Raw genomic sequence first — 26,954 nt, 5'->3', positions numbered from 1 at the left:
TTTCCATAAGTAACGCATCATATCGGAAGAGGATTAAACGTGGCTTAAACGTGCAGATGCGAGGAAGCATCCCACGAGGGAGGGCTGCGGATGCGGTTGCATGTATTCGGCGAATTTCAGGCTGCATCGTCAGGTTGCATATTGTGTGTCGCCGCATGCACGCGCGTTTATATCGAACGCGCGTGTTACACGCGTACATTCATGCGATCTACGAAGCGACGCTGTATCACGCTGATGTAAGATTTATTTCGAGATTATGCCGTACAGGCGCGAGAGAGCTACGTTCTCTCGAACTACCGACGTACGCGATCGTGTTTGCCGACGTAATCAGCAGCTTGCGATATGAATATCACAATATCGCGCACGGCTGCATTATAATCTCACGCGTGCGAACGCGATTGGGGATTCCGTGTCGCAATCGCGAAGATAGAAGTCCGTGAATTTGCGGGGTGAAACGGTAAATGTAGACGGATTACCGCGCGAATTCGTAATAACTCGTCTCTGAGTTTCCCAACTTATCACAACTTTCTCGTCACGCAATTGTGTTTCGATGATATATTATATAATGTCACTCTCGCATCTGGAAAATGTAACAACGAAGGACGCATCACGAAATTCCATAAGAATTAAATTTTTCAGAAATTAGTTTTTTATCTCGCAAGATAGATAAATATGTGCATAAATATTCTTTTATTGACGGATTGACATCTTTGCACTTGTTTCAAATGAAAGACTTTTTTAACAAATTTTTTTGATTTTTTAAACGTGAAAAATTCATAACGCTTAATGTAAAGCGGAATTGAAGTTTTTTCGTCGCGTAATTTTGCCGGGCGCATTATATTCGGCGAATTTATCGGACAGTTTTGTCATAAGTCGCGTTTTCCGCTCCGTCTCGTCTCGTACTCACTTGGATTCCTCGCTGCTTCCGTTTCCGCGACGGCGTGGAAACTAACTACGCGAGACGCATTCAGACTCTGGCAAGCAAACGAGTCAAGATGAAATCCGCCGTGATTGGGATGAACGTTGGAAATTATTTGGAAAACCGTAGACGCGGTTGCCTTTCAATCATAGCGCGACATTCGTTTCTTCCTTCGTGTTCTTCCGACAATTTTTTTACTCCACTTTCATGCTCCAGCTGTTCCAACATAATTTACGTCATACGTTGCGTCGATTTGTTTTCTTACGATTATAAATAATTTTCTATCTTATTTGTGACCCAGGAGAGAAGGAATATGACAAATCACAACTTTCATTTAATTCTATTTTTTGATTCTTCGCATTTTCTACCGTTCAATTTTCCAGTACTTTGCTTCAGTTTCCAGTTTCTTGTTACTGTTCAATCAAGAAGATGATATAAACCAATAAAATCACCTGGCATGTTTTTCTTCGATTATTTCAGACGACGGTGAAGGAAATGAAAGAACTGCTCGCGTATTCTCTCTTTCTCTCTCGCTCCCTTCCTCTCTCTTTCTTTCTCCCTTTCGGTGATTTCTCTAACGGGAAACTTAGTGTTTTCGTGGATACGCGCTAGACCGTCGATATTCCCGCCAATGTAACTCGCGTTTTATTAAAGTCACGTTAATTAAAAGTCGCTCGCTCACTCGGAAGGAATAATAATTTTTTCCTCGTTTCGTCGAATCGATACCACGCGGGAAATCGAAGAAAAATATTGCGAGAGAAAGCTGAGTACGCATACAGTTTCTCTCTCTCTTCCTCTTCCTCTCCTCCTCTCTCCTTTTCTATTTTTCTCTCTTTCTCTCTCTCTCTCTCTCTCTTTCTTTCTCTATCAATCGATTTCGCGCGAATCGGTCGTCGCTCTGAAATCAATGCCATTTTGTTCATCGACGAGAACTCTCTCGCGATTCTCATTGGTCGTTTGCCTGTGCGTTGCGAGAATGGATTGAATTAACATGCAATTACTATTTCGCAGCGCAGTTACGTGCAACGGCAATGCATCGTGTGCGCGACGCCTGTAATGGAAATTGTACGCGATCGCATTATTACAAATATTCCGATCTCATACGAGGTGTCTGGATTAACTTTCCGGACGCTTCACCTCAGTGACGGACAGCTCGTAATTTGATTGAAGAGAAATTCATGCATTTTATATCCTCGCGAAAAAACTTTTATGCAGTAATATTTTTAAGATCACCGTGTATACATTATGATTATTTTCTATTCAGCTTTACGATACAACGATATCATTGACAGAAATGCTTTGATCAAGGTTATTATTAATAATACTCGCCGAGTGCTGTGTTCGTTTGCATTTCGCTCGTGCCATTAGAAAGAGGCTTCAAATTAATCCGCTTTGATTTATTATTTAAATAGTCTTATAGACCGAGAGAGTCTCATTTCGAGAGTCTTCCACTTTATTCCTTCTCATTAAACATCGAGATTTTATTTATGATGTTACATAATGTTGTACTATCCGAATGTAATTATTGATTGTTTTATTCAAAATATAAAAATGTATATAATCAATTACAAGAGCCATTATAGCACAAAATTTTGTATTCCATACTGTCAAATGAAAATATCAAGCAATTCATGCGAGTCACGTTATTAAATTAGCTTTGAGAATAGCTTCGAAATTTATATAGCATAACATTAGCTAATTGCAATAAATTTAAAAGCCATCAAAAATATTTTACATTAAATGAAAGCGCGTCGAATAATTCACATTGTTAATTTATTACGATATATTTACGTAATTGTAATTAATTAAAATAAATGCAGAATTGTGGAAATTTAACATGTTCTTTATAAAAATGACTTAATAATATTATCAAACAAATACACTGCAAAATTAATATAATCTGTATTTATTTTTACTTTTTATTTTTGTCACGATTGTTCTATTAATCAATCTACTGAACTCCATATTTTAACTTTATGTAAACGTAGGCTTCAAAAACTTGTATTAAAACAAACACGCGTTTGATGGACGACATGAATTTCCAGGTTCTGATCATCTCTTTACTATCATCATCATCATCATCATGAACATCAACATCACACACATTCCTGAATTAACTCCACACATAACCAACATTACATCAGACTCGAAATAGTGTTCGCCATTTTCATTATGCGAGAAAATCACACGTAATAAAATTCCATGGCTAACGTTTTGGAAAGCGTTTTTGCTTTGACTCCACTGCCGAAAATGCAGATTTCATTAAACTCAGAATCCGTTAATATCCGCAATATTATTGCGCCGTGCATCGGTATCTATCGGTTCATAAATAACGCTTTGCGTCAAAGCAACGTTTATAAATTATTGACGATGTTACGCCCGGATACTCTCGCTGCGTTCAGCTTTTTTTCTCGCGATCTCATTCGAATACTACACGGGATACATTAAAAACTCTGACGTAATTATATTGCTAAACATTACACCTAAAATAATTTGTCTTGCTGTTATTCAATTTAAAAATTGAATTGAAAAATTTGAAATTACACGATTCTCTTAAATAAGCGAATTCTTTTTATGAGACATTCAAATATCATTTTTTTTATGAGAAACATTTTTCATTGTAATTTTTTCTCAAATTAAAAAAGATTATTACACAGTTAAAAAATATATAAAAGCCTTTTTAAATGATCTATAATTATTATAAATATATAATAATTTACAACAAAATTCAGGACAAAATCCTATTTATAAATTTTATGTGTCACACATTGCATAATATATTTAAAAACGTAAAATACAAGTCAAAATATATATCAGGACATACACATATAAGTATACATTAAAAGATGTTTCGTATAGTATTATAAATAGAATTCTGTCTTGAATTTTGAATAAATTATAAATTGTTTAATGCCTTAATAATGTAATTATACAACTAATTAGAAATAAATTTAGAAGATAAATAATAACAATGTTTATAAGACTTTTTTAAATAAAAATAATTTGTTAAATATTTTATAATTAGTAAAAGTATCTTAATAGTTTATAGTAGTATACTATCTTTTGTCATATTTTATTCGATTTTTAATTCTGATTGCAGTTGCGCCTATTGCCAATTTGAAGATGGGTTCCACCTTGAATCCGAAGAACATTAAGGAGGGCTCGGACGTTTATTTCGAGTGCAACATCAGAGCAAATCCCAAGTTTAATAAATTGGCCTGGTTCCATGAGGTAAGTACTGTATCGATTCTCTTTGTTGCAAATCAAGAGTCATCAGTCTCACATGTATTCTTTGTCGGATAATAAACTGAAAAAGCACAACTATTCCGCAATGACATTCGTGCATCAACTAAGATAAAGATATAGGACGAATTTTGATTGCATATATGACACACATAACAGAAACATTTGACAAGATAAAATTAATTGTAAATTTGTCAATAATCTGCCTTTGAAATATTTTTATACGACTTTAAAATTCCCTGATATGAGTCTTTCTAATGTTTTTGATTATTGATATAACTAATTAATCCAATGTGGCTAATTTTTTAAAAAGAAAAGATATATGTATAAATTCTAGAACACACACAATGAATTATAGTCGAATATTATGGAACATTGTGTGTGTGTGTGTGTGTAGATCTGGATTAGTTATAATTGATCTGCAGGGTATAGGTCGAGTATCATAGCCCTCAACATAGCCCTTTAACCTATCCTAAATTGCGCAATATACCTCATTGCGCATATATCTCATCGCATAATATCATTATATTCTCTACCAAAGGTTCTCCCATTGATGAAATACGGTCCATAACGCAATAAATAATAATTTTACGCGTTGAAATTGTTTGCGCGAAAATACAACATTAATATAAATATTAAAATATTATTAAAATAAATTAGACTTTAAATTATATTATAAAGCAAGCAAGGAATATTGGGAATATATCTCGCATTTGCGCGATAGGAATTTTTATTTTTACCTTAAAAAATAGATGAAATAATATGTTTATTAATTTTTTGAAATTACGGATAAATATATTAAATTAGGTCTTATTTTTCTTTTTGCTCGTTATAAACAGAAACGTAATTTTTATTACGTAAATGATTAATTATTCTGCTGAATGGCGTATAACGCCAGATAATATTTTATTTATAAGACAACGTGACTTTCTTTGTATCGCTAGTTATTCAAAATTTCAAATATTAGCGTCCATATTAATTTTAAAAATGTAAAAAGAGCAACCAGGTAAATGAGCATATATATGCACGTTTAACGACTGCAAACAGCCACGGGATAGAATTTCAGGGACGACCGATTTTACCGACTATTTACGCTTGCCTCAATGAAATATCCCCTAATTAGTACGCCTAGTCCGTCCCGCATTAACATTGCACATCGGACTCATCCGCCTACAGTACTATTCGATGCACGCGGCATTAGCTGAAATAGATTACGTGAATCATTGCGCAACGCTGAAACGATCGCACGTAGACAGAACGCGATTGAAGCAATCAATTTGTTAAAAACAAAAAAATAGTTATTTTAATATGAAAACATTAATGTTAATCTTTATAATTTGGTCAAAATTAAATTAATATTAAAATATCATAAAGAGATAAATTATCAGAAAAGATTACAAAAGATTAGACTGCGCGTCAAAATTCTGCAAAGAGAGAGATAGATGTGCAATTATTTATAAATTTCATGGATTTTCAATGCTTTAATCTTGATTGATTTAATAAAAAATATATATTACTTGGATGACATTCGCGCTGGAGGAAGCTCTTGGATTAAGTTTTCAGAATTTACAACAAATTTATACGCGTCAAAATCCTGAGGATACACACTCGCGATTATGTATGAATTTTATAGAATAGATTTTCTCGTTCGGTCTTTTTCGAATTTAATCAGGGATATATAAATATACACTACTTGCATACACTAAAGGAAAATCATTTCCAATTAAGACAAGCTAGGTATTTCTCTTGCATTACCCGTGAGCCTCTGGAGGTGTCGCACGCGAAGAAACGAATTGCCGAAGTTAGCGCGGGATGATCCTCAACCACCAAATAATTACAACGATCAAAGCGAAGTGTTGTTGCAACAACGTAATTAATCAGTTTCGAAGACACCGCGACGCAACGATCTACTTTCGGATTAATCTTTGAGGAAGCTATGGAGGAAAACGTGTCTCGAATTTTCTTACTATAAATTTTCGCGGAGAATTCTCCGAGAAGATCTTGTATTCCTACAAAATATCACACAAATAGATCCACGTCGATCTTCAGTTTTTTTTTCCATCAATTTACAATACAATGCGAATGATAATCAATGCGATAATTTGCACTAAATTTGCCTAAAATATTGATATAAATCATTTCTCTTACTTTGACCAGACATTGGTTTTATGCATGACAACGGACAAAAGGGAAATGACAACGCAAAAAAGCTCTGCTTCTTTTGTCATTCAATTCTCATCTCCTTTTGCAGGAATGTATTGTTCATGCGATATACCTTTTTTTTTTTTTGCGGAGATCATCGTCGAAAAGTACGCTGCGCAGATTCACCTTTATCTTTGGTCATTCGAGAATCAGAGTTAAGCCTCTTAAGCGAGATTACGTTTTCCATCATTTTCCTTCGCTCTTTCTCTCTCTCTCTCTCTCTCTCTCTCTCTCTCTCTCTCTCTCTGTCTCTTCCTCGAGACGGCGAAATTCTACGAGCATTTCCCCAGTTCGTTCATGACGCGACATCCTACGAGGATGTTGTGCGATATCTAAACTGCACGTTTCTGCTCCGAGAAAACTGCGTTGCTGAGACAAGTAGCAGTCGCTGGTTAATCCGCGGAACAAAACTGAATACTACGAAGATTCTACAACGGCACTATCCTCGTCAATCCGAGCCAATCCACCAGGTAGATTTATATATAACATCACGGTAATATCCTTTCTTCTCCGTCAACTTGTTCCATGGATAAATAATACGAATCATATAATACGCAAATATTTGAAAATTATCGAGACTAAAGCGAATATATTTTTCGTTTCTGTCAGAATTGAATTAAATTTAAACATACGAGATTAAAAGATTGCTCGAATTGATTTCATTATGATACGATTAATTTTGACACGATACATGGTTTAAGCACACCAAACCCATGGAAATAAAATAAATAAAAACAAAGCGAAAAAGGGGAAAAATTGATGAGATACATGTTCTGCGTAATATTATTTTAACTCCAAAAAATGACAGCTATTAATACGTAAATGTCCGAAATGTTTTATGATATCGCATTTACAGAAGAAACTGACATAATTTCCTTCTGAAATTATCTCAAGAATAATACTATTTGATACACTGAAGGATTCAGAGAGATCTCAGTCAGCCATTTAAAGCTTAATGTAATCTACTTTGACATAAGGAGAAACACAAAAGATAATGATACACGTTGTTTCGGGTGGAAAGTATAATTCCTGTGAATCTCTTTGCCTCTGCTCTCCCTCTCTTTCTCTCTCTCTCTCTTTCTCTGTCTTTCTTTTGCATGTTCTTCGGACAATTTCGCGGATCGTTTGTCTCGGTTCCAGCAGCGTGACGTTGTTGCATTTTTAAGCGAAGAGACGAGCGTGAGAGCAAGAATGTTGACTGTCCTCTTTAAACTTTTAAGAGGCAGGACGAAAGTCCTCACGGCTCCTTACAAAAGAGGAGTATCGAGACGCGCTCTTACGGGACGATTTTCTCCCCCGGATAGTCGCGAACGCTGCCAGAGGGGACGAAAATTTTTCCTTAGACGGGCAAGATGCCGTAACGCGACTCTAGAGAATTCCAGGCGGAATTTCGCGAATTATTTATCGGTCCGGTGCCGCACGAGGAAACGACGACGATAGACGCGACGAGGTAGATGCGAGGAGGCTCCGCACGTCTCGGATAAACGGGCTGGCGAATCGCGCGAGGAAATCGAAGGCAACGCTTGATATGATTCGAACGGCGCGTCGAGCGGGAATTTTCTTTTCCTGCCGTAAATCCTGGGAAGAAACTTTTAATTGGACAATATTTTATATAAAGGGAACGAAAAGAGATATAGCTGTTTCGAGAGTTGGAGACGTTTCGGAGATATTTTCTTACGTGCGTCTCTCTCTTTCTCTCCCTCTCTTGAAATAATTTATAATATAAAAAGTATATTAAAAAAATAGAGAAAGAGAGAAAACCTTTTCTTTTAGAAAAAGAGAAGAGATCCGGCAACTTGTGTTTTAGTATCTTTACTTTTTACTTTTTTATCTTTCAAGTATCAATTTGCTTCGTTGCTTTTCCTCGCGAAGTTATTACTAATGTCCGAGTTTCCGGATTTAAGGATCTGATTCACGACGCGAATTTTCACGGAGAGCGGAGGGAATAAGTTCTATTCGCCATCCCAAGATAGAATTTTAGAGCAAGGATAATTTCGGAATGTCTGCAGCTATTTGTTGGGCGAGCGTCGATGTGCATTCTCGTCGAAATTATTGCAAATTTACGAGCACCCTGTGTTGTCGCGCGCGCCTCTATCTTGTTCTCTCTCGTGCTCTGCTCGTCGAACCGAACCGATAAATCGCCCACGAATCACCGATCGCCGTTGGTTTACCAATTCGTAAAAACGTTCGTGCGACGAAAATTTTACGGCAAACGGACGGATGGAGGGCGCATGTTTGCGCGAACGAATGCACATCGTGCGTTTGCGAAAATTGCGAAAATTGCGACAACTCATCCGCGATGACACTCCTGCGCTTCAATCGTGTCTTTATCAAAGATTCAGAATTAATCTGGGAGCTCGAGACCGACGCAGAGGTTCGAAAGACAAATTTTTATCTACACTTTACACATTGCTCAGCTCATCCTTTCATCAAGAGGATTTTTCTAGTTGTAATTTTTAATTAAAAAACGAAGTCCTTTCAAACCTTTCAAACTATAATTATATAAAGAATATTAAAAGAAAGTAGAAAGTAAAGATTTATTTAAAAATATATCTTTTACTTTAAAATTCATATATTTTTTCTCTATTTATTTACAAATCGCGCAGACGATTATTTAACACATTAAATACGTGTTAAATAAGGTATAAATAATATTACAAAATAATAGTAATAATAAATAGATTAAATAATATTTTTCTTAAAGTTAACCGATAGGACATTTTTGTACGAAAATATTCAAGTGATAAAAAACAAAATCACGCAATGTGTAAGACTAGAATATTTTTTTATGTGTGAACGGAAATCGCGCACGCAGCTACGAGCATTATCCGGATGAGCGACGATGATTCATTCGCGGATTAATTCTGCCTGCCATTTCGTTTGGAAATCCAAAGAGATAGAAAGAATGGCCGACAAATATTTGGATGTGCTTTTGAAAGTATGCCGGCCGCCAATTTTCATTTTGTTTTTATATGAGCACGAAATAACGCATGTGTAATTACACACTTATGACATAATTCGAGCTCATATACGTCTCGATCATTTAATTTCTCTTATATAATTAAACGCTATTTATCAAGCGCTATTACAAATATAAATTTTTTCTACGGTATTTTCTATATTTGTCTACATCTCTATTTTTCTCTACATTTTCTTCATAATCATGTTATGAAATGTTGAATGTCCCCCGGTATATTCGTTTCCCCCGGTATATTTTTAGTATTTTGATGCGACGAAAAAAATTTGTCGAGAATGCAATCACGATGGGAAATCGAAATCACACTCGACGAACAAAGGCTATTGATGTTTAAATATATTTCTCATTTAAATATTGCAGTTTAATATATTGATGCAGTTACAAACAAACAATTGTCATTTTGTCGTTTGCCGTTTTATTCTGATATCTCGTGAAATTGTGTTACATTGTTACAGATACCGTGCGTATAAAGGATTCGGTCGAACAAAACCGTGTGTAAATCCGAAATCGTTGGTACATGATTATTACGTTTAGCGTTGCGGTGATCGTTACACACCGCGAGCTATGATATAACATCATTATATCATATTATAGGCGACATTTCACATTTTCCGACGATTGAATGGAAATTGAATTTCCGCCAATTAGTGTCGTCGTGAGTATTTTGGGAATTTGAGACTTTGTCCACTATTGAAAATAATTCAATATTGACGTATCTCGTTTCGTTAGGATGAAAAATTGCTTATACGGGAAAATATGGCAAAATTTTTGTTTGACATTGTGTTTTTAATATTTAAATCTAAACTCTCCTTAAAATGTATGTATTTTCATTTATATTCTCGATTTTAACTTTATTACTCCTCGTGCGTTACTTTTCAAGTTGACGTATTCTGCGTATTATTTATTTTTGATTATTTCAGGCTAACAAATTGTTACACAGTAAAAGATTGTGCGTCCGTGTTATGTTAAAATTTTCTCGTGTTACCACGTTTTGATTAGTGCTTCAATGTAAAATTAACCTATATGTTATTATTTTTATAATGTTTTCATGTGTTACATTTATGTCAACTTTATAACTTAACACTTTGTATATGTCTCTTAGAAATGAAATATTACTTTGAGTATTTTTAACATAATCATTTTAAACAATCAACATGTCTCAAAGTCAGTTTAACGTTCTAAGAAAAGTGAATTTTCAAATAATCTTGAACTTTGACATACAAAAATAATCAAATTTACTAAAATCAAATGTTTCTATTAAAAATAATTTAAGTTAAAATAATTACTGTTATATGTTAATGTCCTCAACATTTCTTACGACTTATTGTAACTATTTTTTTTCATGTAATTTTTAATTAATTTGTATGTTATTCTTACATTACACTTAAAGTCACAATAACAAAAATAAATGTAAAGTATCGTGTCAATTATTTAACATTTTTAGTTTGTCAATAAGTAACATACGACGAATGAGTTATTTTAATTTAAAATTTAGAGTGGACTTTCTGGGACATGTGAAAAATGTTATAATTAACATTTTATTTTTTACTGTGTACGTATAAATTCATCTTTCAGAAAGTCATAAAATTCAAGCCGACTTAAGGAATATCCACTCGACATTTTAATTCCCAGAAATCGTACCAACGCTTTCAATCTCTGTAATTCTCCATTGAGAAAAGACTCGCATCCGGATATCTCGCACCATTTTGCAAAAGCCACGAGGAAACACGCTAAGGCGCGAGTTGAAAGTTAAAAAAGGATTTAGCTGTTACTTATGCATAACCCGAGCGAATGACGCAACTTTTCGCCGACGAGATACACGCGGTATAAGATGCACGTACCATCGTAACGGAGTGTTGCTACGAGAGCGAAGGAGGGTAGAGGGTTGGAACTTATCGTCCGTGTCTCGAGTCCACGGGAGCTTCGCGTATGTTATACCCGGTGACGCGGATATATTCCGGAGCAAGGCACGCGCTCCTATCACCCGGTCTCCGACACGGCACGTATATTTAACGTCTAATACGACGGCGTCATGTTACGCGAGAACTCACGCGGAAACGGTTAGACAAGAGAGAGAAAGAGAAAGAGGAAGAGAGAAAGTTCTCTTCGAGAATACGCGAGTCCCATAGGACGGCGTATCTTGGAGGTGGCCGTCGAAATAGGAAATTCCATTTACGCCGCGAGAGAGTTTTCGAGATAGAAATAGTTCACGTTCGTTGACAACATGTTATTCATCGCGGATTATTCATTGGAAAATACGCGAATCGCTTGGCTGCAAAGTATGTTAAAATTATTATATAACACAATTATATAACAATAATATAAAAACTGTGCTTTGTAAGAAGTATAAGTCGTATTATGTCTGCTTTTACATTAATAAAAAATATAGACACTCTCTCTTATTTATACTTTACTTGAGAATTAATGTTTTAATTCATAAATTTAGATTTGTGCATAATTAATGTAAGAGAAAATCTAATCTCTCTGAATTAAAAAATTTTTTTTGCATTAAATAGGAAGTTTACTCCATTGGCAACGCATAATAATTCGCGAGATCTCCTCTGTCTTTCATGAGCGCTTAAAGCTTAAGACATTGACACGAATGCACATATACAATGGCGATACTGTCTCTCGCGAAGACGTATCGCTTCCCGATTCTGCAGCGATGGGGCTGATGCCCTCAGCACATACGTACATAATAGAGTTTCCATGGAGAAAAGGACAGATACGGAGCTCGTTACTCATCTGAAACAAGCACGCGAGCCTCTTTCCTTGCGGTCATTATTGCTGCTACATCTACCTTCTCTCGACATTATTTGCGACGACCCGGTTTCGTTCGATCTTATCCGCCAATCGCATATCGAACCTCGTAAAGGCAACTCTCCGCAAACATCATGGGAGTATCTTTAATCCTCTCCTCTCTTCTTATTAATTCATTTTAATAAAGAAATTAATATTAATATAGTTTAATACTTATAATAGTTAATATTATTGATCTTTCTCAATATCATAATCAATTTTTATTATACATTTGAAATATTTCTATTTTTATCTATAAAGATTCGAAAAATAGAATTAATTATTTATAAAAAATTACATCCTCAGTCGGTAGGTCAAAAGGTGATGTCAATTTTCGGATCTTAAAAGTATCACACGTTTTCATTAAGGTAATAAATAAGTACTTTTAATAATATTGAAGAAAGTATTATCTTAATAAATCTTTAATATATATAATTTTAGCATATTTATTTTAATTTAAAATATCTTTCTTTATAATTTATTTTCTATGAAATTGAAATACTCTGAAAAAACAGAAAATTTATGAATATATAAAAACGTGCTCTGTCAAAAAATTCTATTTTAAATTCTCTCGAAAAAAGCAAGACAATATCAAACCGCATCGTGAATTCAGTGAACTTTATTTCGTGTTTTTACTGGTGCCTCAGGGGAAAAAAAGCACCGTTATCTGGACTTCGTGATTTAAAGCGTGCAAATATGTTGCATCACGATCGTGTCGATGCTTCCGCCCGAACGAAATTTTTCTCTCGCGCAATATAAATCCGCACCGGAGAGAGAAGCATGTGCAAAGCGGATATACCGCTGCCATCCTCGAATGCTATAAAAATAAGAATAGGTCATATTTCGATCCATACGTGTGCGGAAGAACACAATTATACGTGGTTTTCTTCGGAAGAGTATCACGCAAGTAATAATAAGTAATAAAAACTTATAAAAAAACTATAAATAAAAAATATACTATAAATAAAACTATAAATGTACTATAAAATATACTAAAATATACTATAAATAAAACTATAAATATACTATAAAATATACTAAAATATACTATAAAAAAATATACTATAAATAAAAATTATAAATAAAAAATAATTGTTTTCGGGATATTCGGGATATCAATAATGAAGTTTATCGGCGCTGTAAATAAATAAGGGAATTTTGTTTCTCTTAATTCTAAAAGAAATATTGTATCTTATAATACAAACTTGTCGGGATATATTTATTATCTACAATTAAAACACTGCGAGGAAGCATCATCCTCAATTGAATTCTTTCTAAGAGAAGATCGCAAGCGAAGAGCGCTCTTGAAATCTGTTAGCCAAGAATACGCTTACGATTTCTATATGGCATTCTATAGACGAAGGGATTCAGACAAAAAGACGAGGAATAAAACGGAGAATCGCGAGAGGGCGATGATAGAGACGAATGGAGGAAAAGGATGTGGAAGGACGAGGAAGGAGTAACGAGAAAGCGCGGGAAAAAAGCGCCAGGATTATCCCACGGAGGAGATGCGAAAGGGAAAGAGAGGAAATAGGGAAGATAGTGGGAGGACAAGTGTACATCGTAAATTCCCTTTGTCCGACCTCCTCGAGCGGACGACAACCCGTGGCGGGCCGCGGTTGCTTCCTCCCGAGCAGCAGCACGATGTTCGCCGAGGCGGAAGCGGTGCTGAATGCCAAGACTAAGACAAATTTGTTTATTTACGACGGGTAACAATGAGAGCCGTCGAGTCCTGCGGGAATTTGACGCGAAAAGAGAGAGAGAGGAAAGCATCAGACGCGGAACAATCGTCGGTGTTTCATCCGTTATCTAACAATCTTGCGGGCGTCTTCGCGTCCCCGTTAAAATTATTCTTGGAATAATTGGTGAAGAGGCCATTAATATTCTCTTTCAATTAATTCGAGCGAAATGATGCACTTCTTCAAATCTATATCTTATTGTTAGGCTTCAGACTCGGAGACTGATTGATTCAAGTTGACTCCGAGACTGAATCGGGCTGAATCGCATTGTCTAGAAATACGGCGTGTAATGCATGTTGCGGTATTATTCGAATACTGTGTTACGTCGAAAGGAGATTCAGGTCGTTTCTGCCCGCGTGCACACAGCACAGAGTTTGTTCGACGGTACTCAGATACCCGGTATTTCGTTTGCTTATTCAGAAGGAGCAACTGCATCACAACGTCACTGCCGGCGTAGTGCTCTCGGACCACTCGCTGGTGCTGCAGAGTATAACTCGAGAGTCCGCCGGAGGGTACACCTGCATGGCCGGGAACGTCGAGGGCCGCGCCAAATCCAACACAGTCAATCTCGAGGTTATGTGTAAGTATGTGTTTTACGCTCTCTTGTGCTCGCAAGGCAGACTGCGCTTATGAAAGCCGCTTTAATAGCCTCGGTGGCATGGCACTTCCCCTCACGATGAAATTCCGCGGCGACGAATGTCGCTGGGAACGCGGTTTTGCACCACTAATTTCTCGTCGAGCTAGTGCTCGACAATCGGCGAAACTTCGTTAAAATCCAAAATAACGAAGATACTCAAGAGCTACATTTTCTTACAATTTTCTAAATATTAAGATATAAATGAAAATAAAGAATCGTCAAATTGATTTATTTCGTCTTTCTAAATTCACTTATAAATTCCAATGAAATGTTAATTACCGCGACTGTTTTACTTAGATAAAAATAATCTTTTCGAAATAAAATATAAAGTCTACTCTTCGAGAAAATGTTGATCATAAAATTCCAGGGATAAAATCTGTGGATAAAATATCACAAATCAGAGATACAGCACGATATATTTACAAAATCTTATATTGAAAACTATTTTTCAGGGAAAAGTTGAATCGGAATTTTATAAAGTATATTTTTGTTTTTCTAAAATTGAATCGAAATCGAGAAATTATCTTGATGCGAAAATCTGAATATATAAATTAGATGATTTAGTAATAAAAATTGCAAGAAACAGAAGCAAGAAATTCAGAAATTTAGCGCTTTCCTCTTCAGTTCGTATTCGCAGCTGACCACGATCGATCCGCTGCTACTTCGCCAAACTCTCCAATATTTTATGGAATATCTGCGCGTCGCGTAAATCCTCGCACTCCGATTTTACGGTGTCGGAAAGTATAAATAAAACGGCCGGTTATACCACGGACGATTATCGATCTGCGTCCCCCAACCCTCTCCCCTTCGCAGGGGCCACTCTCCCGCTGTCTAATATATAACGCTTATGCAAAAGAATCTCGCTGCAAATCCGAATCTTTTGTCCGACGCGTGTTCCGCAGGCGGAATATTTTTCAAAAATTTAGCTTATCGGCTGGAAATATGGCGAATGTAGCTATCTAGCGGCGAATGTTACAGCGTCGTAACTTCTTATTGGCTTACCCGGTGTGCGTCAATTTGAGGAAGCTGGAGGAAAAAGCTCGGAAATTTGAAATACACCGTGCACCATTTGTCTTACCGACTCGCTAAAGTATAGTTATGCTCGTTTTTGTTCTAAACAGTAATAGATACATATGTCGGTTCCGAGTAAACTCGGTTTTAGCAGCTACAGATTTCCTACCTAGTATAATTATTAATCATATCATTTATTAAACCGTGGATTAACTGGTATTGTTGCGATAACTTGGCGCACATTTCGAAGAACAATAATACTCTTGGCTCAAGTTACTCCACATATGCTAAATTCAGTATATTACAACATATTCTTAAATTTATGATATGAATATTTTTAAATAAATCTATATTTTATTTTCTGGATAAAATATTCATTAAAATACACTGAAAAATTTGTCTATTTCTCATTAAAAAAATATGCGTTTATTATTAAAAATCAATAAGAGTTTTTTTAAGATAAGAATTTTTAAATTACTTATATTTAATTATTTATATTATTTTTTATAAATATTAAAATTCATATTTAATTTCTTAAAATTAAAAACAGAAATTATATAAAACTTTGATACAAGAGAACTTATTATTTTATACCTTTGTGAAGTTGTATATGTGTTTACTACATATTATTTTATACTTCTGCGATGTTGTATATGTTTATCTCTTTTGGAATACAATGATGATGGTCCATTCTTGATTATATTTTATTTTAAAAGTTAATATATATGGACAATCTTATTTTATATTACGTTTTACACTTTTCCCTTAGTTTATGATTTATCTCAATTGTATTGTTCTCATGGGTTCCTGCCTAGAATACATAGTGAAGTGCCAAAATCCATACGTTATGCCGCAGTCGCGCCCGTTTGCAAGCACGTGCTGAGCTCAGGAGGCTGGAACGCCACCCCGCCACCGTTCAACATGCCCGAGGAGGTGCACGGTGCTCTGAAGCACGAGACCATAAGTTTAGTTTGCGAGGTCGAGGCCAATCCCACCAATGTGACCTTCCATTGGACCTTCAATAACAGCGGCGACCTCAGCGAGATTCCGTCCACCAAGTACACCAACGAGGGCACAACCAGCTGGCTTAATTACACCCCGTCGACCGATATGGATTACGGAGTCCTAGGCTGCTGGGCCAGCAACGCTGTAGGTCATTCCAAGCAACCCTGCCTCTATCAAGTCATTGCCGCAGGTTTGTGCAAGTTTAGTGCCCTATCACTGTACTGTACTTGTCTTTCCATCGTAACCTTTAATCCGCATGTGAGGTGCACAATCCTGAATAATGGTAGAATAGAATATCTATAGATATCTATGGGTTGTGTGTGCAAAGAAGGCACTCATTTATTATTAAAAATCAATAATTTTTTATAATAAGAAACAATAAGAATTTTTAAATTTCCTCATTTATATTATTTTTTATAATTATTAAAATTCATATTTAATTTCTTAAAATTGAAAACAGGAATTATATAAAATTTTGATACAAAAGAACTTATTATTTTATACTTTTGTGAAAAGTTGTATACATATATATTTATTATATATTATTTTATATTATTTTGCGAACTTAGTTTGAAAAAAATTACAAGTATTACATGATATGTTTTTTAAGTTTTAATATTAATTTGAGTATAGAGAGAATAATATTTATTGCACACAGTTCAGTATTTTTCTATTTATTTTTACTTTGCACTAACAAAAAGCTTAATATTTATGTCAAATGTGATTTGTTTTTCTTTTTATTTGCTTATATAACTCAAAATGCTATTAAATGGAAAAATTCATGCAAAACAACGAAGCAGATTTGCAAAATAGAAAAATATATGCGTAAAAGAACAACAAAGCAGATTTACAAAATCTATAAACTATCAGTTGTCAGCACACAACAAATATTTAGTGTAGTTTTATTTTTTACTGAAAAATCATTTGGAATATTTCCTGACAACAACTGTTAATATGTTCCACAGCGGAAAAATATCATCTTCTTAATAGACATATTTTTTATCAAAAATAAAAATATAAGATTCGCGTCTTTGGGACTGTAATATCTTTTCTTGTTGATTAAAGTTCGTGATCCTTTCTCCATCACATTTTTATTTAAATTGAGAAACAAATAACGCGACAGACCATTTGGTATGTGTACAAACTTTTTATATTGTTTTGTCGTTGGTTTGAAAGTATTTTTCTTGCAGTGAATAATAATTTTTAAATGCTATCCGCGTTCGCAAACGTTGAATAATACAGATGGTTTATTTTTCATATTTCGGTATACGTTTGTTAGTCGCGAAAGAGCTGTTTAAAGTTAAAACAGCATGCCTAATGTATTCGACTATTTGGAAAACGACGAATGCACAAAGTGCGCGACAACATTATCTATTCTATATGTCCCAACTGATTGCTCTTCATTATCAATTGTTATTCCGTTCCGTATATTCATTGTACGCGCGTGTTATTATATTGTGTACAAACATTAATTCATAATTAGTGGAAATATAACTATTATTGTACTAGAATAATTTAGTAGTTTACAGCGCATAATTAAAGCCATCTCTTAATTAATTTTATAATCAAGTAATATAATACCCGTAGAACCACATTATAATCTGACCACGTTAACCTATGTGATAACATCTCGCAAAGGGATAATATTTGCAAACCAATCTTCCCAGCTTTTCGAAATTCAATATTGTCAATTGCGTATTTCAAATATGCAGCTTATTCAACGATAGTAAAATGCAAATTCGTTGCTAATTAATTGGCAAACTTGTAATCAGCATTTCCTTAGAAAAGATACTTTAACAACTGGCATATTTTTTTATCTCATATTATTATTAAAACTTCTTATTTTTTATTTTTATATTCATAAGAACGGATTAATATATAAGTCGAATGAATGAAAAATTCTGATGCCTAACATATATATGCGCTTTCTCACTCGCGTCACGATCTGCGGAAATTTGACGGGAAAAGTCGCGAGGATTAAGGGAGAAAAAGAGAGGAGGAAGGAAAAAAGAGAGGAGGGAGGGGGGAGAAAAGGAGAAACGCCGGACGTTGCGCAACGAGAGACGTCACGTTGAAATTCGCCCGCGTTGGCCGCGCGCTTTTTTTGCGGGAATTTAATGAAAACCGTAATTGAATATGTTCATTACGAGGTATAACGCCTGTCGTGCCGCCGCCGCTGTCGCCGTCGTGCTGGTTCCTGAATCCCCGTGTCGGGCCGGAAAAGTCTTGTCCGTTTCCGCGGTCGTGGTACTCCCGGTGTTTTCGACGGGCTGCCGGATATCGCAGCCTCGTCGAACGGACAAGCAAATCGATTTTAGTTCGCCGGAAGCTCCGCGGACTATACTTTTCCCGCGTCGGCTACTGCGACCCGCCCGCTCGCGGTAATTGAACATATAATTTATATTTCGTACATCAGGGTCCAATGTATTCCTTTATATAATTACCGAATACGCAGTTTTTCTGCGCGCATCTCGCGTCGGCAACGCTCGATGATCGCCTATCGGTATTGATCGATAGCCTCGTAGCTGTGTAAATTCAAAAATATAGATCTTATATAATAAATATCGTTTGCATAAAAACAAATAAATGTCTATCGAACGATGCATAGATGTTGATTACACATGAAAAATTGATCGGAACTTTTTCACTGCAATTTAAACGATTTACCGATACGAGAAAGTAATGAAAATGATGAAATTTTCGTTATTTTCAGATCCTTTTTTTTACGCTGTTAAAGCCGTAAAATTTTTATTGACACCCTTTTTATTTGCTTTAGTTTGCACGTAATACACGGCATTGAATAGATTCAATTTTAGAGAGTGATTGCGAGTTTCAAATGCAAAAACAAAAATACCACAATCATCGATGTTATTTTCTTCTATAAACCTTTCATCAAGGCCGATGTGATTCGCGAACATTTCTTATCGAATGCAAACAATGATGTGATTTTTACTGACACGAGAATATTCGGTGATTTAATTGATGATGCGAGGTGATATATGCAAATGCCCGTTGTTCCTCGTTGATGCACGTTCTCTAGTAAGATCCTGAGGAGATCGTAAACAGGAGCACACGTTGCCAAATCCCGCGATTTAATCTCCGCGGTTTTGGAAAGACGAAGTGATAAAATTCCCGATTCGTCGCGAGTGTTTTCGGTTCTCTACTTCTACAGTAGTTGCAAATTTATTGTAAATGTATGACGTTCCAGAACTGTCGCATGCATTTTGTCTTTTATTCTTAAATAAGAAAAATAGACTTTATAGACCAAAGAATTTTATGAATCAAAAAATTCATAGAAAATAACAGTGATATTTTGGGACATATTTATTTGTCTGAATATAAATTGAAGATAATTTTTAATGAGCAGAATATATAAATATCGCGATTGCGAAATTGCGTTAGAAAACTGCCAAAACTTTAATATTTTTCTCGGTAACATCTTTTAGTAATGTCGTGTGCAAGTGTTCTTAATTGAGCTATACTAATTATAGATTTTCTTTCCATTCTTTTTTTTATAAGATATATTAAAAAGTCAACTCGCGCTAAACAATACAAATATGTATTAATACACAAATAGTATATGCACAATATAAATATGTATTATATAATTCAATAATTATAATTTCAAAAAAATTTTGCTTAAATAAGGATTTAATTTAATATATAATTATAGAGGATTAATGCTAAAAATTAAATAGAGTCACAAATAATGTACATTGTACGAAATTTCCTCTAGAAATTTATTGGCTAATATAAATTTGTCAAGAAATACGCCATCGAAGACATTATAAATTAAAATATATAAATTAAAATAATATAAAATTAAAATAATATAAAAAATATAAATTATATAAATTTTCTCTAAGTACGATGTAATTTTGTATTCAGAAGAAACACGAGATAATTATGAATTTCTGCATTTTTCCCTTTGAGAACGAAATGGCGGTTTCGAGTTACACGCGCGATGTGAGCATGGATAATAAAGCAAATGACGAAAAATAAGCGTTTTAAACCGGTGCTTTAATCCGTAGCCGCCGTCTGTGAGCAACGACGGTGCTATTAGCCTTCCCCTCTTCCTCTGGGCTATTTTCTTCCGTTTTGCACTTTCCAGGAGATTAGCGATGGCAAAAGCAATTGCGCGATACGCGGCGAAAATAAATGCAGTGGAACCGTGTAATAATGGCAGAACATGCGTCGGCAAGGCACACCGCAATGATCTTTCGTGTTTTTCTTCTTGTTGCAACAACTGAGAGAATCGGCCGCGATGCTTTTGGAGAATTCGCGAGAGAAAAATCCGCAATTTCATCGCTATATCTTCTCCCATTCTTAAGAAAAAAGTACCTTCGTCGCGTTGCGGTTCAAAATAATTCACCATGTGTTACTTATATTTCTTACATTATATGAAATTACAAATGTTATTAACATATATAGGAAGTAAAATTGAGAAAATATAAGCGAATTGGACTGAATGTGCTGGTTCTCTATCTTTATAAAGGATCACACGGAGAATAGAACAGTCTGATTCATCATCATTACGTGTCTACGAGAAAGGTAATTTTGCCAGAAGCCAGTCTCATTGTTAATTTATGGATTCTTACAGTGGAAGAAACTATGGAACGATGTGTAATGAGGCTGACAGTGGAATTTTTTTGGTCCCATTTGTGTACAGTATGGATTTTCGGCTAATGCACCACTGGCGTAGCTGATAATAATGCTTTCGCATATAATATAATCTTATTGCCTTAAAAACGCGACGTAATTTTCGCCGGGTAATAAAGCGAAATTTGTGGAACGCGCGCATTGTGGCAATCTCACTTTTTTCATATCGTCAAAATTTAAATTTTGCCAATCTTGTAACGGCTTAAATTTTTCTCGTAAAAAAAGATAAAGATAAGGAAACAAATTTATAATATGTTAAAACGAGTTTCCTAAAATAAACGGAAATATATAATAAAAATGTTAAATTAAATGTAGAAAAGACTAATAATTGACGAGAAATAAGCGACTATGTGGAATAAACAAAAGAATATTAATTTTACTAATTACACTTTACTAATAACAAATATAACGTGCAAATCTATGAGCATATTAAATGTTTATATAATGAAAAAATATTTAAAAATATTTTTTTTACTAAAATGCTGCTGTTTGTTGTTTTAGCAAATATTAAATAAATGTTGCTATTTATCTTTATAAATATAAAAAATAATGTTGGCAACATATTTGTCTGAGAATTGATCTTGCTGTGATTTATTTACGAATTTGATGTTTCGCAGTTGAAAAAATAGAAACGTAATCGCAAGAATATTTTTTTTATCTGCAAAATACAAGCCCTCACATTTTATGATGAAAAATGACTTTTTATTCATATTTTTATATTCACTGTTTTTCAGAATTTAAAAATGTTCAATTTGAAAGAATTGTATAAATAACTGTTACTGTTAATTATAACTCATCTAATTTTACTAATTCATATATATATATATAATAATTGCTATAAATTAATTAATTTTTCAACTTTCCTTTTAAGTCCACATTTATCATTGAAACAATTACTTTTTCTTTTCTCTTTTCGCGTATTCTTACATAAAACATCCAAGAGAGCTCCGAGAGAAGAGGATTTCTCGTAGAAGACAAAAATAAAAGACAAACGAGAAGAAAATAAACTTATTTGAAAAATGAACTGTGCTTTCTTTTTGAGAATCTCGTTTCTCCCTAGTCGGATACTGCATTCTCTCACTTGCTCTCTCTCTCTCTCTCTCTCTCTCTCTCTCTCTCTCTCTCTCTCTCTCTCTCTCTCTCTCTCTCTCTCTCTCTCTCTCTCTCTCTCTCTCTCTCTCTCTCTCTCTCTCTCTCTCTCTCTCTCTCTCTCTCTCTCTCTCTCTCTCTCTCTCTCTCTCTCTCTCTCTCTCTTGGCTCTCACGATTTCCAAAGCTGAATCTTCTTCGCAGGCAGACCTTACCGGTTGGAGAACTGCACCACCTATAACCTGAACGGTTCCTGGGTGAGGATATCTTGCGTCGCGGGATACGACGGCGGTCTGCCTCAGAAATTCGTCGCCAGCGTAGGCAAACGACGTCTAGAGTCTTCGAGCCCTTACTGGGAATTCCAGATGCTCAAGCCGGCAACGGTGGTCCTTTACGCGGTAAACGCGAAAGGTTTCAGCGAGCCATACGCCATAGAAGTGGTCTTGAAAGGAGTAGCCAAGTTTACCGGTAAGTTTCCGCCAAGTCCAATCACGACTATCGTCAAGCGATGGCGAGCAAAAAAATAATTCACTCGTGCCGTAATAAGCTATGACCCAGCGAATTTATGCGAAGTGTTTGATAATTGATAATGCAATCCGCGAAAATGATTAATTATTTATCGAAGAATAAGTTTGACTCTAATACCAAATTTCAATTTCATACTGTTTTGACTGATTATTTATCTCCTTTTAAAATTAAAATTACGAAGATACGAAAAGATACTAGATCAAATTACAATTAAAATTTGACCTTTAGTTGAAATAATAACTTTCAATAATTTACCATTTTATAGTATCTTTTTCGATTATATTGATCATCAAGCATTCGATATATTTTAGAGAATGAGAAGATATAAAAATAACAATGAATTATTATTTTATGTGTATTTTATATATTATATAAAATATAGTGTATTTTATACGTGTTATATAATCGCTTTCCGTTTGGAAGGAAAAAATGAGAAGATAATGCAAGCATATTAATATTATATCTATATTATTAAAAATGGATATTTCATTAAAAATATTTATTCTTAAATTATAATTATAATTTCTTTGACGCATACTGCGGCAAAAAGCATCAAAATAAAAAGTAAATTCTTTTCTATATGCATAATTTTTTACATAATTCATATAGTTTACATGGTAAAAAGCTCATAAATTATGCATAAAAATCTATGTAGAACAAGTCTACGGAAATTTCAGAGAAACCCTTTTCTTAATTCTTTCATTTATAATGCAAATAATCATGAGCGCGTGGAATCGATATCCATGTATCCGCCCCATGTAGACCCAAAATCTTTTTCCCTGTTTCATCGTGCGACTTTCATTCCGTTTTCAGCTTCCGGCGAACTGACATTCACGTCAAATCGCAACTTATCGATCGGCCAGCTGGGCGTTCACCTGATATTCGGACTTTTCGATAGCAAAAATACGACGTGTGGTAAAAATAGCATATTGCGCGAGACAATCTGCTCTCTACCGATTTTTGTATTAAACTTCCGTATTTAAAAAAAAAAAGTGTTCGATAAAAAGTGCTGCACTGTGAGAGAAATTACAGTGATGAAGAATTTCGCTTTGTTTGACCACAAAAGATTGCAAACGAACATGTTCTAATAAAAATAGTGCGCTCGAATTCCAGATGTGTACAATCTATATATTTTCCTTTTTATTTTCTTTTCTATCAAAACAGAGATACAAAAAATATGCGATTGTTACAAAAGAGAAATGGTTAGCATGAAATCTATCATGCATTCATATGTTAAATATATATACAATGATATGAATGCATGTGTATCAAGTGTAAACAATTAAAATAAATTTCAAAAAATCATGTAAATTAAGAAAATCTTTTCGCTAAAATTATACGCGTAATAATAAAAATAGAATCGAGATCGCGCATTACAAAATTTCTGCAAAAAAAAATGCGTATATTACGAGAAATGTATTATTCGCAAAAAACAAAGTGCCGGCTAAAGCGCCGATAATTTACGGATTCGCGTTCTTCTTGCTCCTGTTTGCATATTTGAGGAGCGAGCGTTTTAAGTTCTACCCTTCAATTTGAATGGCTGTGATGACATCTCAACCGGAAATGCTAGCGGCGACATGCAAATGATCCCTGTTGAACAGTTCGGCGCGCGCGCCGAGGTCAGCCCTTGGTCGAGCTCGTTGCCGGTTTCGCTGAAACATGCGCGATCGACCCTCGCGGAAAATTTATGAGCGTCAAAATTTATGAGCCATTATTATGCATTCTGCTTTCCGCCGCGTTCGCTTTCCCTCCAATTTCTCGACACCCGTTAGAGGCATGATTCTCTAATTGAAAGTGATCGTCGTTTTCGTTAATTCACAGATGAAAAACCGCGGAGATAGGATAAGGATAAGCCTGCAAATGTAGCATCTAATTGTGTATAATTCATTTTACATAATAAAAAAAAATTGCATCGATCGCAGCGTATTTTCAATGGTAGACATCGCAACGATCTCAATTCGAAAAAATTAAAATTGCTTTGATATAAATTCTATTTTTAATTAATTGAGAAATTAATTGATCAATTAGATTAATTGAAAAATTATTTGATAAATTAGATTTTACAATTTAAGTAAAAATTATCAAAAAATATAACGTCGCCAATTAAAAAATTTATGGGAACATTGAATTCTGTAAAAAAACTGTTATATTTCAAGCTTTTTCTATTTAAGCTATTCTATTATATTTTAGCTTTTTTCATGACATGGAAAATGGAAAAAACGGCGTCGTATTTAAGCACTAATTCTCCATTGTTCCGTAATTTATCAAAAAAATCATCGATTGCCAGTAGCAGATATCTCTCATGAAAGCAGGATACAGGTCGCATATCACAATCCCGTTTTAATGTAAATCGACGCGAAAGGATGCGATCTTTTGTTACTATTGGGAGAAAGAAGAAGCGTGTTCTCTCTTCGGTCCCTGATAGGTTGCCCTCCTTTAATGTGTTTCCTCGATGCTTCGCATTATGGCTCGCAACCAATGGCAGAGAATAGACGCACTTTGTGCTTTGTTAATTAGCATTTAACTAAAACTTGATTGTTAATTGGAAACAAATTAGCTGGCCGGTTGTTTGCCCCGTGCCGATGCGACGCGCAACTTCAATGGATACCTATTTACAAGGCGATCGAATTACAACCCTCGCTACGATACTCGCAATTTATATCAAGTGCTCTGGAAATTGTACTTTGATTAATTTAATCGACTTTTCATTAACGAAAACGAGATAATTTTCTAATAATTTTAATTTCAATTAAAAAAAGAGGATTTTGAGTTAATTAAAAAAAAATTGCTGATTGAGATAATAATATTCTTCTCTAATTTCAGAATTTGAGATTTAATTATCGACATGTAATTTTCAAGGATCATAAAATGAGCTTCTTTGATTAAAAATTTGGAATAGTCGCCGATATACCCTATATAATCTTTTTGACTGCAAACGTGTCATATCTAGAATCTTCGTTAATTTCAAGCAGACTTTATATAACAGAGTATTTTCCAGTCTCTGTCGCGTAAAAAATTCTATAAGACTCGACGGAAATATCTATTTATTTCCACAAATACAGGAAGCACGTTCGGTGTTTATTATTCCAAAAAATGTCTTCACGTCAGCATCTTTTTAGAGGAAAGTTACAGAAATAATTACTGCCGGCGAGATTTTTGCCGAGTGAATCAGCTTCAGCCCGGGGAGCTTTAGCCGAAGAAGAGCAGTAATTTCAGGACGCCCGGTGTACACGTATACGCAGACCCGTTCCGCGGTTTAAAGCCGAATGATTAACGACGGCGCGGAAACGACGCGGGCGTCGGGCGCGTCGTTCCCACAGAACCGGAGCTATTCCTAATCCGCTGCACAGCTCCCAGACCTCCTTCCTCTCCCTCTCTCTCTATCTCTATCTCTATCTCTCTTTTTCTCCCTGCCTCTCCTGCCTGTTCTTGCACCTCGCAAAGCAAGCGACTCACAAATCAGCCGCAGCGTTAGGCCACCGTGATGCAACCTGCTACGAAGTTCGGAACGATCGACTCTAACGCCGTGCCTTAATTGGAAACAGATTACGGCTCGTGCCGACGAAGGTCCGCACGAGCCTCCGCCAAGAACGAGAAATGTCGGGCGGATAAATTGGAACGTTCGGTCGCGTCTGATCCGCGGCTGACCGCAACTACTGCGCGAAATCTTAAGCAGTACGTATGTACGAGATTTGTCGAGAGGAAGGAACGCAATAGCAACAGACGCTAAATGGACAGATAGATTGATCGATTGAGAGAAGCTGAAAGAGGAATTTAATTATTCAGAATCGAAGAGGAAATGTAGCTTTGACAAAAGCGCACGTCAAAAAATAAAAATTTCCAACATACATAAATGTAATATATATATACCTAAAATATGTAACTATTTACTGCAAATTCATATTTTTTCTAAAAAATGATTACGTATTTTCTTTACACCCCCCCCAGTTGATTCCTCTCATTATTCTATGCATAAAAGTATTAAGGTAAAATAGATGAAAAATGAATATTTTACGAGATATTTTATGCAAGTTTATGTAAAATTTATGTTAAAAAACTTAAAGTATAAAATATCTCGTAAACTATTCAATTTTTGGCTATCTTACTCTTGTAACTTTTTACATGGAATATTGTGAGGAATCGATTT

The 26,954-nt window shown here is 35.0% G+C and overlaps 1 protein-coding gene across 3 annotated transcripts in view; it reads left to right on the top strand.

Moving 5' to 3' along the window:
• LOC145967553 (synaptogenesis protein syg-1) overlaps nucleotides 1-26,954 on the top strand; it is a 255,027-nt gene that overhangs the window by 223,732 nt on the left and 4,341 nt on the right. For all 3 annotated transcript variants that reach the window (XM_083092553.1, XM_083092551.1, XM_083092552.1), the window contains exons 9-12: nucleotides 4,020-4,150; nucleotides 14,300-14,459; nucleotides 16,384-16,722; nucleotides 22,484-22,747. In XM_083092553.1, the coding sequence (XP_082948679.1) occupies nucleotides 4,020-4,150; nucleotides 14,300-14,459; nucleotides 16,384-16,722; nucleotides 22,484-22,747 (894 nt within the window). The remainder of the gene's footprint in view (nucleotides 1-4,019; nucleotides 4,151-14,299; nucleotides 14,460-16,383; nucleotides 16,723-22,483; nucleotides 22,748-26,954) is intronic.

This window comes from Camponotus vicinus, unplaced genomic scaffold (genome assembly GCF_025532165.1).
Source record: "Camponotus vicinus isolate PSW18456_S1 unplaced genomic scaffold, iyCamVici1.0 SCAF_2, whole genome shotgun sequence".
Classification (NCBI taxonomy): Eukaryota; Metazoa; Arthropoda; class Insecta; order Hymenoptera; family Formicidae; genus Camponotus; species Camponotus vicinus.
Note: the sequence above shows the minus strand (reverse complement) of the source record. Positions and strands in the feature narration are given on the sequence as shown.